The sequence below is a fragment of the Camelina sativa genome, chromosome 17, assembly GCF_030686135.1.
Source record: "Camelina sativa cultivar CO46 ecotype springtype chromosome 17, ASM3068613v1".
NCBI lineage: Eukaryota > Viridiplantae > Streptophyta > Magnoliopsida > Brassicales > Brassicaceae > Camelina > Camelina sativa.
The window spans coordinates 12,626,647-12,640,796 of record NC_141896.1 but is presented as its reverse complement, the minus strand read 5'-3'; the positions used below and the strand labels follow the sequence as shown (position 1 = coordinate 12,640,796).

Below are 14,150 nucleotides of genomic sequence, written 5' to 3'. Positions count from 1 at the left end.
AAAAAGAGTATAACTCCAGTCCCCTTGATCTTAATCAAATTAACCTGTTAAAGTCTGCCTTAACACATGAATACAGGATGGAAGAGGAATATTGGAAAACAAAAAGCAGGATCCAATGGCTTCAAGCAGGAGATCGCAATACGAACTTCTTTCACACAAAAACAAAGCAAAGAAGAAATCATAACAGAATCACAGCACTTGCTGATGCACACGGTAAAATATGGACCACTGAAGAAGGTATCAGTAAAGTGATTATTGATTATTTTAATACTCTATTCAGCTCGAGTGGAAACAAAAGACACATTGATGCTATTTTGAAAAATATCAAACCTCGAGTCACTGCTGAAATGAATAGAGATCTAACCAAACCTATTACAGAAAAAGAGCTCTATCAAGCGGTTCACACTATGGCAAGAGAGAAGGCACCAGGACCAGATGGATTCAATCCAGGATTTTATCAAGATCATTGGGCTACAATTCGAACAGGTGTGTATAATTTTGCAAAGCTATTCTTTGAAGAGTGTAAACTAGATCCGCAAATGAACAAGACTCATATATGCTTGATACCAAAAATAGAACAACCTTCTCAAGTCAAAGACTATAGGCCAATCAGTCTTGCAAATGTAGCCTATAAAATTTTATCAAAAGTTTTAGCAGATAGACTTAAACCTTGGCTAACTAATATCATATCTGCAAACCAATCTGCTTTTATTCCAGAGAGATTGATCACAGATAATATTTTAATAGCCCATGAGCTAATTCACTCTCTGAATACGAAGAATCTAGTCCAACCTTATATTGCAATCAAACTGGACATCAGTAAAGCTTTTGATAAAGTTGAATGGCCTTTTGTTGAAGCAGTTATGAAGCAGATGGGCTTCTCTGAAGTATGGTGCAATTGGATCATGAAGTGCATCACCACAGTTTCATACTCGGTGCTCCTAAATGGCAAACCAACTGGACTAATATATCCTTCTCGAGGCATACGCCAAGGTGATCCCATATTGCCATATATTTATTTATTATGTACTGAAGCTTTATCTGCAATGATTCAGGAAAGCATTAGATTAAAAAGTCTCCATGGTTTCAAGGCAAGTAGGAACGGTCCAGCAATCTCACATTTACTGTTTACAGATGATTCTTTGCTCTTCTGCAAAGCCACAGACCAGGAATGCACAATAGTACTCAACATCTTACAACAGCACGAAAAAGCTTCAGGTCAGAGCGTTAATTTTCAAAAATCTGCTATTATCTTTGGTAAAGGCTTAGATTCGGGAAGAAAAGAGGAACTTAGTAGCATATTAAAAATTCAAAAAACTAAAGGTTTTGGCAGATATTTAGGATTGCCTTAATTTATTGGAAGAAATAAAGCTAATGCATTCTCTTACATGGCTCAGAGGGCAGAACAGAAAATGGACAACTGGTACACCAAGCTTCTCTCCCCTGCAGGCAAAGAGGTGCTTCTCAAATCAGTTATTACTGCGATCCCCTCTTACAGTATGTCTTGTTTTCTCCTACCTTCAAAAATCATTAACCAAATAACTCGGGCAATGAGACAGTTTTGGTGGTCAGCCACAAAGGATAAGCATAAGATTCCCTGGATTGCTTGGAGCAAAGTTACTGAATCTAAGAAGTTTGGAGGCCTAGCGATCAGAGACTTAAAGGACTTCAATATAGCTCTTTTAGCTAAACAAAGCTGGAGGATCCTCCAACATCCATCCTCACTAATGGCTCGAGTTTTCAAAGCAAAATATTTTCCAAAGTCAAACCTACTAAACTCTACATCCAAAGCGAACTCGAGCTATGCTTGGAAAAGCATCTACCAAGGTACAAAACTTATATCTCAGGGAATCAAATATATGGTAGGCAATGGTAAACAAATAAGTGTTTGGCATGACCAGTGGCTTCCAATAGACCCACCTAGAGCTGCAGAAGGACCAGGAGCTAGTATTTATCCAAATTTAAAAGTTAGTGATTTATTATCACAAGGTAGCTGGAACAATAGTTTGTTACATAGCATCATTGATCCTGAAGACATAACGCATATCAAAAAAATTCTTCCTTCTGTAACAGGAGCAAACGACACTATCACTTGGATTCATAACAAAGAGGGGCATTACACAGTGAAATCTGGGTATTACATTCAGCGTAAGTTCTCTCAAAACAATTCTTCCAATCATAATAATGCTTCTTTCTCTACTGCACCATTTGAGAAACTGTGGAATCAAAATCTGCCTCAAAAAATCAAACACTTTTGGTGGAGATGTCTACATAATGCTATACCAACTGCAGAAAAACTAAAAAAGAAGAGAATACTATCAGATGATACATGCCAGAGATGTGGTGAGGATGTAGAAACAGTCAATCATCTCCTATTCCATTGCAGAATAAGTAAGGAGATTTGGAACCTGACCACAAATCCACAAAGCACAGGTTCTTTATTCCCTTCATACTCTGTTATTCAAAATATTGAGCAGATGTTGAGCCTAAATAAAAACCATAGAAAGGATGTAAGCTTATTCCCTTTCATTGGTTGGCGTATCTGGAAAATGAGAAACGATCTCCTTTTTAAAAATAAAAAGTGGTCCATCCCAGATACTATAAATAAGGCTATGATTGATTTGCAGCAATGGAAACAAGTTTCAACTCCTAGCAATGAAGTTCTGCCAAATCTGCAAACTACAAACCATAGGAGTTATACAACATTGTTACAAGAAAGCCCCACCCAATCCATCTCTCACCAAAACAGCGAGTACTGCTGTTTAGTTGATGGATCATGGAATTCACAAAAGGATAATGCAGGAATTGGATGGATTTTATACAACAAAAGGGCTCAGATTATACTCCGAGGAATGGCATCTATTGCTCCTATGAATTCACCAATTGAAGTGGAAGCTGAAGCTTTAAGGTTAGCAGTTCACGCGACTGGGATACGACAAGGTCATGTTTTGTGGAGATGCTGAGACGCTATATAGGAAGATAGATCGATGCTTAACTGATCAACACAGGTATTACCAAGCTGATCACTCTCCTGTAGCTACCCAAGTGCAAGATATAAAGAACATTGCTCAATCTTATGAAGGCTTAACTTTTGTAAAAATTCCACGTAAACTGAATGTTATAGCTGATAATCTAGCAAAGAATGCTAGAATAACAAAATCAAAGTTTGTAATATCTTGGAACAATGTATCCTAATCTCTATCAATACAATGTTTTATTGCCGACAAAAAAAAAAAAAAACTCCCAATCATTTATAGCTACTCTTTCTTTATTCAATACTAGTATCATTTTCTCTCTTTCAGACATATTGATTGTGACACTCCTCTCCCATACGGAGAAGGCGTGTTACTTTCCTACAAACTCTAGTATTTAATGATCACATCCATCATCCCAACACATTCATAGTATTTAATGATCACATCCATCATCCGAACACATTCATAAACTTCTTATTTAAAATCCTTAAAAAAAAAAAAAAAAAAATTCATATAACATCTTTACCTGATAAAATTTGGGAATATAATTCCCAATAATAAACTTTTTCTTCACCAAAAATATAACGAATCGTACGTGGTAAAGTGGTTCATTACAAATTGACAACGCTATATGTTATACGTGTAAAACATGACACGTTAATTGGTTCGTTTCAAAGGCTTTTTCACATTATTTACATCCAAGTGTTGGAAGAAAAACGACCTAATTCGAAACAAAATATATCAAACTAAACCGGACCGATTCTCATTTCATATATATAGGTTGGAGTTGTCGGAGATCATGCATACGTTATATATATATATATATATATATATATATATATATATATATATATATGTCATAATGTAAATGCTGAAAAAGTATCTTTACAAGGATGATGAAATGTTGGCTAAAAATCCTGCAAATCTTAGTCCAAAATGACCTTAGGAATTTTACAAAAGAATTTATATAATGCTGTTCTCATTACATGAACTAGAGTAGCAAAATTGTTTGTCTACATGACTACATGTGTCTTATTCATAACGAGAGTCGATGGATAAACACTCGGTGAACCGTGAACATATCAAAACTCGAACGACTATACATATTTAAGCTCTTTGAATTCAAAAAATGGTATAGCATTTCAGGATGTTAGATATCATTTGAATGTTTGTGGTTTTTGAAGTAGTTTTTCGCTTTAGTTTTGCAATAACTAATTTTGTAGCCATTCATGATTTTTTAAACGTCTTGAATTTAGTTTTTGAGTGTGTTATAAAAATTTCGAAAAAACAAAAATTAAAAAACTACCATTCAAATTTTTTTAAAAAAAATTACACCAACAACAAAAAAAAATCAAAATCTGAAAACAATTTTTAAAACTACAATATTCTTCATGCAGTCAATTCATAATTAATGGGCTGGAACAAGTGTATATTGAGCCCATTAGGCTCTCAGAAACTTCGTTAGTCCAAGTGATTCGCGAAGGCTGCTAAGTATAGCACCGAAGCTGAAACATCTTCTTTCTTCTCAGATAGCCAACCAAATCTCATTTCTCCTTCTTAACCATTTTTGTTCTCTTCTCTTCTCTGCTGGCCGATCAAACCCTAGGATTATCAGACCGTTCGATCGCCGAGGGTTGTTCTCACTGTCATGTAGGTTTGATTCTTCTTCTCTTCTGGATCTTGAGCTACGAAGAGAAGAAGAGATCTGAGGTCTTCTGCGAGAGAGAGAGAGAGAGAGAGAGAGAGAGAGAGAGAGAGATAAAGATTCGCTCCCTCGTTGACCCGATCGGTTCTTTTTTGCTTTCTTTAATCATCGCTTGGGGATTTTCAATTATTTTTCGAGGGATCGGTCTCTGATTCGTTACGTAGATGGCGGAATCATCTCCTGATTCGTGTTTCAAAGGAGGCAAATTTAGTGCTCCAGGTTTTAGATTTCACCCGACTGATGAAGAGCTTGTCATGTATTATCTCAAGAGGAAGATTTGTAGGAAGAGGCTTAGAGTTAACGTTATTGGTGTCTTTGATGTTTACAAATTGGATCCTGAGGAATTGCCTGGTAAACCATTTCATCTCTTTTTTCTTAAAGCTTGATTATTTGGTTCTTGTTGGCTAAAGGAATGAGATAAAAAGTTGCATCAACTGATTTCATTTTTGTGTATTTCGTTGACACAGGTCAATCAATGTTGAAGACGGGAGATAGACAGTGGTTCTATTTCACTCCAAGGAGTAGGAAGTATCCAAACGCAGCTAGGTCAAGCAGAGGCACTGAGACTGGGTATTGGAAAGCAACGGGGAAGGATCGAGTCATTGAGTATAATTCAAGATCTGTAGGACTCAAGAAGACTCTTGTTTTCTATAGAGGTCGGGCTCCTAATGGTGAGCGGACTGATTGGGTGATGCACGAGTACACGATGGATGAAGATGAACTAGGGAGATGTAAGTACCCCCAGGATTACTATGCTCTTTATAAGCTGTTCAAGAAGAGTGGCGCTGGTCCTAAGAATGGTGAACAGTATGGTGCTCCTTTCCAAGAAGAGGAATGGGTTGATGATGATAATGAAGATGACAACACTGTTGCTGTACCAGATCAACCTGTGGTTCGTTATGAGGATGAGAGGAGACTTTTCAATCCTGTCAGTCTTCAGTTGGAGGATATCGATGTGCTTCTCAATGGTATCCCAGATGCACCTGGTGTTCCTCCAAGATGTATTCCTCCGGTCAGTTTCTTTCTCTCTTTGAATGAGAAAGATGATTTTAGTACCAAGGTCTTGTTTTACATGTTCATTTCGTTGCGGTTTGCTCACTAAATGGATAATTGTTATTGCAGGTGCACAGTGAAGAAGAGCTGCAGAGCACGTTGGTGAATAATTCTGGTAGAGATTTCTTACCAAACAGCCAGCCATACAACAGGCCCTCAAGTTTTGACTCTTTAGAGACCACTGAAGCCACGTCAGTACCTCTGGTGTTTGAGAAGGAGGATTTCATTGAAATGGATGATCTTCTGATACCTGAACTTGGAGCTTCTTCAACTGAGAAAGCCGCACAGGTCTCCAACCATGGTGAATTCGGAGACTTTAATGATTTTGACCAATTGTTCCATGATGTTTCCATGTCTTTGGATATGGAACTTATTGATCAGGGAACCTCTACAAATCTGACTTCTGTGAGTAGTTTTGCTAACAACACAACGGACCAAAGACAGCAATTCCTTTATCAACAGCTCCAGAACCAGACTCCTGAGAACCAGTTGAACAACATCATGGATCCTAGTACAACTCTCAATCAATTCACTGACGATATATGGTTCCAAGATGATCAGACTGTTCTCTTTGATGAACAACAAGCTTTTTCTGGATCAGTTGCTCCACCCTCATCAGGTACTTAGACTCATACTTGTCTCGGGGCACTCACCTTTGTTGTCTACGAACTTAACTTATTTCCACTAACCACGAATATATTTTCTGCATTTTTCTTTGACATAAATCAAGACATGTATATATTATACTCTGGCTGTTGTTATTCCTTGATTATCAAACCCTCTTGTTGATATCTTAAAACGCAATAACTTAAGACTATGCCTTTCCACTGATACATTGTGAATACTCCTCCTTTACTTAGGTGTGATACCTGATTCCACCAATCCTACTATGAGTGTGAATGCCCAAGACCAGGAACGCCAAAATGGTGGTGGAACAACAAGCCAGTTCTCATCGGCTCTGTGGGCATTAATGGACTCAATACCTTCAACGCCAGCCTCAGCGTGCGAGGGTCCTCTTAACCGAACCTTTGTACGTATGTCTAGCTTCAGCCGTATCAGGTTCAAGGCTAATGGAACGCCAGTGACTAATACCATAGCAAAGAAGGGTATCAGAAACAGAGGTTTTCTTCTCTTATCAATCGTGGGTGCCTTGTGTGCCATATTCTGGGTTTTCATGGCCACCGTTCGAGTCTCAGGTAGAAGCGTCATCTCTTGAAAGACTCATGGTGGTTTTCTTGAACTCTTAATTACACAGGCAAGCTAGAAGAAGAAATCATGGGATTATTAACCTATTTTAATATATGAAGCTTTGAATTATGTACAGAGTTTGAAAAGAGTAAAGAACCGATAATTCTTGATAAAGGAGTTTCTTTTCTTCTCGATTGTCGTTGCTTTTTTTCCTGCATATCTTCTTATCTTCTGGGTTTCAATATTGACAAAGCCTCGCAAGAGAAGTTTACAGAATCAACAGAGACCGTCTTGTTTTGGTTTTATCAAAGGATGCTCTGGAAGAGGTACTGTGAATCGTGAAGCAAACTCTTGTATTCATCCTGTTGAAGTCTGCTGTGGTTTGAAGAGCTTCAGGCTGAGCTCTGGTGATCTTTATCTTGACGACGGTGATTGTGATCCCGATTGGTGGAACTGTTACTGAGGAAAGAGAGTAGGATACGAAGGAATCTGCAAGCTTGAGAAACCAGAGAGCAGATACCGACAAGACAACCAACCGAAGTTTCCTCTGTCCTACTCATTGCAGCTCCCCAAGAGAAGGCTTAAAGCGTATTTCCTCCCGTCTCCTACCTCTTTTTGTTATTGATCGCTGAGGCGGTTTGCCTTACAATAGTCGCCGCCACTCTTGAATGAAGTTTCTAGTTGCGGAGTCGGCTACATTTAAAAAATCTCATGTGGAAATTTTATAGGATCAGATAATGTTTTAAGTGATTTAAGAAAATGGAAGTATAATGTTTCTCTTCTCGCCAATTCTTTTAAAAATGTTACGCGCAATTATTTAAATATATTTTTAATGTTATAAGTTGGAAAAATGAGAAACAAAATCTTTCTTTATCGATTTTTTACATACAATTGAAATTTATTATAGACTAGCAATTGATCCGTGCTACACGCGGTAGTTAGATTAAATTGTATTTTGGGTTTTGTTGCTTTTTTGGTTACGTAAATTCATCTTTACGTTTGTTTTTATATTTGATTTTGGTTGCTTATGTTGTTTTGTTGAATATTTTTTATAGCAATAGGTTTTGCATTAACTATAATTTAGTTTACTGTTTTTTTTAGTAGAAGAATAGGATTATTTGTATAACAATTAGCTCAATATGAAAAAAACAGTTAATATTTTTAACAGCACTAAAGTCCAATAAAAATCGAATGAGTTGGTATTTTGTCAAAATATGAAAATTGTTAATTTTTGTTAAAACTAAATAAGATTTTAATGTTGGTATATGTATAATTGACTAATTACAGTTAGTATTGTGTATAAACTGATTAAGTTTAAATATGTGTAAGAATTTTTTATTTTTTTTTGACCGTATATATGCATGTTGCTTTCTTGTTCTGCGAGGATCTTTTCAGCAAAAGACCTTCATAGTTTACACGCTGAACTTTTATCCCTTTTAAAAAATAGTATTTCACTAACATAATGTTAAAAAAAAACTAAATTGCTATATGTATAGAATAAACCTTAAACTCATTAGTATTTAGTACTTTGTGTCCCTACGTTCAAACTCGATTTTCTTTGTAATCTTATTCTCCATGTCATGAGTTTTTATTTCGCGGACGTTAACTACCTGAGGAATGATATCTACAAAATCACATTGATTTAGGAACATAAAAACTGAATTCTAACAAAAAATTATACCATTGAAATTATCATTACGAATATAAAATATTCTCAGTCAAAGCCGCATCATTTAGAACATCTTGAAAATCCACCAAATCCAAATACATGTTATTAGACAGTGACGCACATGGAATGATAAATTTCAAAACTATTAATATAAGCTTACTGAAGTATCGGATAAAATCATTTTCATAGTTTCTCCAGAGTAAGTGATGTGTTGCTTCCAAGTAAGAATGTTTTGATCTTTAATTCTCCAGCTATGAATGTTTTGAACGGTTTGATGGATTTTAAATCGGTTATTCGAGGAAGCGTAACCATCCCTTATATATTAAAAGAGAAGTATTCTCACACAAAATGCTGATGTGTCGCATTTACAGAGCTCCAGACACTATTTCCTTTATTTGTTATTAGTTTTTAATAATATTTACATCAGTTTTCCAAAAATATAACTAACACCTAAATTTAAATTCTTATATTTTATTTTTAACTTAATTATACAATATCCTTTAATTGCATTTTCATAAAATCTTTAAAATGAATTTTAAGAACTCTTTGTTCATATGATATGATAATATAATATTGATATTATAATAATTATCATGGGTTAAATTTTAGTTATTATACAAAAATTTTATATTATTTTTAATATACTACACAATCGAATTTTAAATATCAATTTCCGATAAATATTATAGATTTTGTATATAAAAACTACAGTAAAAACATTTAATAATTATTTTATACCGCACATAGTGCGGGTTGTTACCTAGTTTTCGATTGAAGTCGCAAACAAAGTGAAGAAAGTATGAAGGTATTAGCAAATACGTGATTAAGCAAGTAATTAAATCTTTACCATATATATTTTTGGATTTGAATCAGTTAAGAATAAAATTTATTAGATTTCTGCAAAGATTTCGGATTTATAATTAGTATGGTAAGTTTTTTTTTGGGGTAAACCCACGTTTTTAAACAGGTAAACCCAATAATGTCACATTTAACCTTCTCGCTGTTGATTTCTGCACATTGTCGTCGGGAGTACTTTTGTCCGAAGGAGAAGTTATACTTCTCTTTTACTAATATAGAGATATAATCTGAAGAATTTATTTTTGGAAGGAATTTATTTGGATACATTCTCAAGTAATATGAAAATTTTTTAATTTAGAAATAAATTGTATAACAGTAAATATTCTCAAATATACTTGAGAATATATACAAAATCTTTTCTTATTATTAATATATAAAGTTTTCAACACTAATAAGTAGAACTTATGAAATTTACATGTTAACATTAGACCTAAGCCTTTAACCATAAACTAAATTAAATATCGATCAAATTGTAATTCAAATAGACATAAATTTTAAAATCCAGCAATAATAGTAGGGATGATAAAGTACATTATTCTCTGCAATTAAAGGTTCATAATTACAACAACCGATTGAACATACTAATAAAAAGGAAATGTAAGATTACAAAATAAAATTAAAGGTAGCATATTTGGCCAGTACAACTACTAAGTTGAATCAATCTCTTCTTCTTCTGTTCCCTCATAATCCTCATCATCTGATGTCTCATAAAAACAAACTCTGAAAAAAAGGAAAAATAATGTATAAATTAAATCACATATGAAATTGATATTAAAATTATTCAATCAACATACTATGAACTTACAGTGCGGGATCTCTAGTAAATTCTTCGACTTCGTCACCAAGAAAAATATATGAACATCTCATTTGAGACATTAGACAATGAGTAAACAATGAAAAGTAAGATTAGATATTATATTTTAACATTTTTATCTGTTTTTTATAATAAACTTAGAATAACAGGATAATACCTTCAAACAAAGAGCTTCTCCAAAACATTAGCATACACATTATTGGTTCACTTTTATAGGTAGGGTTCGCAACTATTCTATCCCATTTATAAATAAATTCCAAACATGTTTCACCTACTGCAATATAATCAATCTCCTTGCCACTTAACAGGAAAAAAATGAGAAAATAAATACATATATTTATGATCCAGTAATGTTTTTAAAAATTGTGAAATAAAAGACTAATTATAAATAATTTTTAAGATAAGTAAAATTACTTACTCGATGTCAATAACAGTAAAAGGAATAACATTTTTCTGACCATTGTATCCACCTTCATAATCAAGAAAACTAATAAAACGACCTTCTCCTACTCGTATCACCATTCCACAAAAATCTACAAAAAAAAATAAAAAAAAGGAAGAAGATAAATCAGAAGCATACGGTGAACATTAAACAATTAAACAACAAACTCTTAAAATTTTAAAAATTGTAAAGCATTATAGGGTTTATTAATTTACCAACACAACAGTTTCTCTCATCTGGTGTAGCATTTTGAAACTTTGTTACATCTGTTAAATAAAAAAATTTGTCTTGAAGACCTGGGAGGTCTTGGTCTGGGCTATTTTAACCTTTTCTTTCTTCACAAGTTCATAGACGATTTAGCGACTGATGAGAAATTTTACTTTCTAATAAAGTCATCATATTTCTAACAACATTTTTTTTAATCTATTATTCAAAAAATAGACCGTAAAAATCTTTTGGAAATCAACTATCCCTAGTAGGGATTTGGGTAATGAGCACCCAATGGTTGACAAAAAAAAAGAACAGAAATCAATAAAAAAAATATAAAAAAACGAGTCGAGTTGGAACTTGGAAGATGATTACAACGATGTTTTTACTTCGTGGGACACACAAATCATTTGACTTATCCTGTTTCAGACAATTGCATTGTTACTTCATAACGCTTTGCCCATCATAAAAAATAAGAAAAAATACATGAAAAAACATGCGTATTCAAAAATCAACAAAGATGAGACAACTCTCACCAAAGACAACCACGCACGTTCGTTTGTTCAACACACACACATATCACACTCTCTCTCTCTCTCTTTCTAAACTTTGATATTATATGTTAAGTAGATGTATTTCACTGATCCAGAGAGAGAGAGAGAGTGACAGGCTAAAGGGAGTTCAGTAGAAGTGGCCATAAGTAACTAACCTGCGGTTTATGGAAGCCAAATTTGTTTCTTACTTGTTCTCTTTTGCATCCATCTTAACCGTGTGCTCTTTCTCTTCTTCCTTTATTTCTTCCTCGTCATAGAACTGTTCATCATCACTACCCATGTCATGGTCGAAGTATTCTTCATAGAACTGGTCGTCTGTGTCATCTCGTGACCGTTCTCCAGCCTGTCTACTGACTTTTGTCGCATTATACTGTCTACAATTGTAGTTCCCTATCAACATTTTACACATTTGTCAACTTTAATCAAAGGTTATATATAGAACATAGTATTAACTTATTAACGTATGTCTCCAGTTAATCGTGTCTTCATGTTTGTTCAGTTAAGATCATATTAATAGCTAAATCATGTTTACATGGAGATTTCAAGAGCAGCAACTACACATGATCAAGCTGCTACTACAGGGATGAAATTGTTTAACAACTTGATATTGCCAGGCACTGCTACTATACTCGGTTTGGTAATCCTTTTGAGTATTTTGAAAATTCAAACGTGATAGGATTACCAGACCGAGTATAAAATGTCCTAAAAGAATTGAATGGGATTTAAGTTTTGAGAATTTGGACTGCAAACGTGACACTGTAAGAGTGGTTTCCACACAGTCACTGAACAGTCAGAGACGAGACCTTGTACATTATGAAATACAGCTTATCTAATAGAATGCAATACAGTTCAAACGATGGACATATGATAAATCAATTAAGTAAATGGAAGTTGAGAGAAGACATGCCTTTTCTCCCACTCTTTCTTGTTGTTCTTTGACCCTCTCCTGGAGTTTCTTTAGCCTCATATTAACTCTAAGTCTCTTACCCTGTAGCAAATTAGACCTCAAAGTTGATTACTCCAAGAGAAAATTTTACAGAACAACAAAAATGAAGAGGTAAGAAACTGATGTCATGCCTTGACAAAGCTAACTCCAAGATCTTCCCTTGAATATCCTCTATCCAAGTCATGACATACTGGTTGTAGTCTTTCACTATTCTCATTATTATGTCCGAGGTTGATATTCCTTCAGTTCTCATAGTTTCCTTAAACCTCCCAACTTTCTTAACCTGCAACAGATGCTCAGTTAAACTTAAAACAGAAATATGAAAGTGCCAAAAGCAGGAGTATGATTATTCTCCAGACTCACAAATTCATAAACATCCTTTCCAGCTCTACTGGAATCAGCATACCTGTGTATGATAATTATAAAAAGAACGTTACTGTCGTTCTAGAATCATCTGTATAGAAAGAGCAGATAATAATCAAAATTGGGATTAGCAAAAAAGACATATGTTCTTACGAAAGTGCATCGTGGGCTACATAGTCAATATGGTGCTTGTCAAGAAACTCCTGGTTGACCACCCATGGTGCATCTGGGATGACTTCATCCACCCACCTGATTGATAAAACAAACGGGATCCTCAAAATCCATTATACTACCACTTCCATGGCTTCTTACTATTAAACACAAACATAGGAGAAGACAATAATTACTTGCAACGCCGAAGTGATTCATATCGCTCTTCAGCAGTCATTACAGTCCTTCCCTTGTACTTATGGGTAGTTTCATCGTTGCAACATCCAACAAGAAGGTAAGTGTTTGGAAACCTACTCAAGTAAATCCCAAAACCATTATTCGTATACATCTCTCAATTCTCAATTAACCTCAAAAAAACAAAATTGAAGCACGAGTCCAGAAACATCAGCTACCGCAAAATTTCCAATCATAAACTAAAATCATAGGCCACAAGGACTTGCACATAACATATTTATGCAGTAATATCAATCAACACAGACCAATTTATCTCCGAGACTATCTACTAACAAAGATTCCTCTAACTACACGACTTACGATGAACCCAGACTCAATAGATCGCATACAAATGACACTGAGACGGCGAATAAAAAAAAAAGACAAAATCAGGGATGCGAATTTAGAAATCAAAGAGACGAAGACAAATATATGAAGCATGACATTGGAAAGGAATACATTATATAGATACACGAATTAAAGATAGCGTTGTGGGTCTTCAATTGAAAGAGCGAGCATTGAAGGGAATGAATTACAGTAAGAGAAAGACATTACCATGGAGATCAAAGAGAGCGAAGACAGCGAAAGGTTGTGGAGGATGGAGAATTGATTTCATAAAACAGGATGAAAGAATGAGAAGGGCACAGACGGTTCAGATCCTCAGCACCGTCGTCTGTGGAGTATCGTCGCGAGTAGTCGCCGGCCAAAAAAACTGGGCTTACTCGATAATGTGTCAAAATTGAGATAACGGATTGGGCTTCAACACAAATGTTTTAGTCCGCAAAATATGGATTTGAAATGGGCTTACGAAATAAAAAGGTATGCTGATGTGGCAGCACCGGAAGGGTGAGGAAACTATACTTTATATATATAGATATTCATATTTGATGGATTTTTACACAAATAAGCAAAATTATTCAGAAATGAATTTTTATTAATTTATTAATAAATATTGATTCGTATTCCTTTCGTTTATTTTTATTTGTCGTTCT

At 34.7% G+C, this 14,150-nt stretch overlaps 1 protein-coding gene and 1 pseudogene across 2 annotated transcripts; one reads left to right on the top strand and one right to left on the bottom strand.

Moving 5' to 3' along the window:
• Positions 1–4,435: 4,435 nt before the first annotated feature.
• Positions 4,436–7,113, top strand: LOC104757765 (NAC domain-containing protein 17). The gene is made up of 4 exons (XM_010480547.3): positions 4,436–5,031; positions 5,148–5,692; positions 5,803–6,352; positions 6,594–7,113. The coding sequence occupies exons 1-4, from the start codon at positions 4,845–4,847 to the stop codon at positions 6,947–6,949; spliced, it is 1,638 nt and encodes a 545-aa protein (XP_010478849.1). The 5' UTR covers positions 4,436–4,844; the 3' UTR covers positions 6,950–7,113.
• Positions 7,114–11,247: 4,134 nt separating this feature from the next.
• Positions 11,248–13,273, bottom strand: LOC104757766 (choline-phosphate cytidylyltransferase 1-like; annotated as a pseudogene). The gene is made up of 6 exons (XR_015587464.1): positions 13,122–13,273; positions 12,928–13,023; positions 12,775–12,817; positions 12,543–12,694; positions 12,373–12,453; positions 11,248–11,855 (listed from the first exon to the last, which is right to left on the bottom strand). The product of XR_015587464.1 is annotated as a choline-phosphate cytidylyltransferase 1-like (transcript).
• Between the last annotated feature and the right edge of the window lie 877 nt (positions 13,274–14,150).

Bases quoted from the DNA above. Each gene is read 5' to 3' on its own strand.
- LOC104757765 (XM_010480547.3), top strand. From the start codon at position 4,845: ATGGCGGAATCATCTCCTGATTCGTGTTTCAAAGGAGGCAAATTTAGT. The intron at 5,693-5,802 runs GTCAGTTTCTTT...TTGTTATTGCAG, and splicing joins CTCCAAGATGTATTCCTCCG to GTGCACAGTGAAGAAGAGCT. The intron at 6,353-6,593 runs GTACTTAGACTC...TCCTTTACTTAG, and splicing joins AGTTGCTCCACCCTCATCAG to GTGTGATACCTGATTCCACC.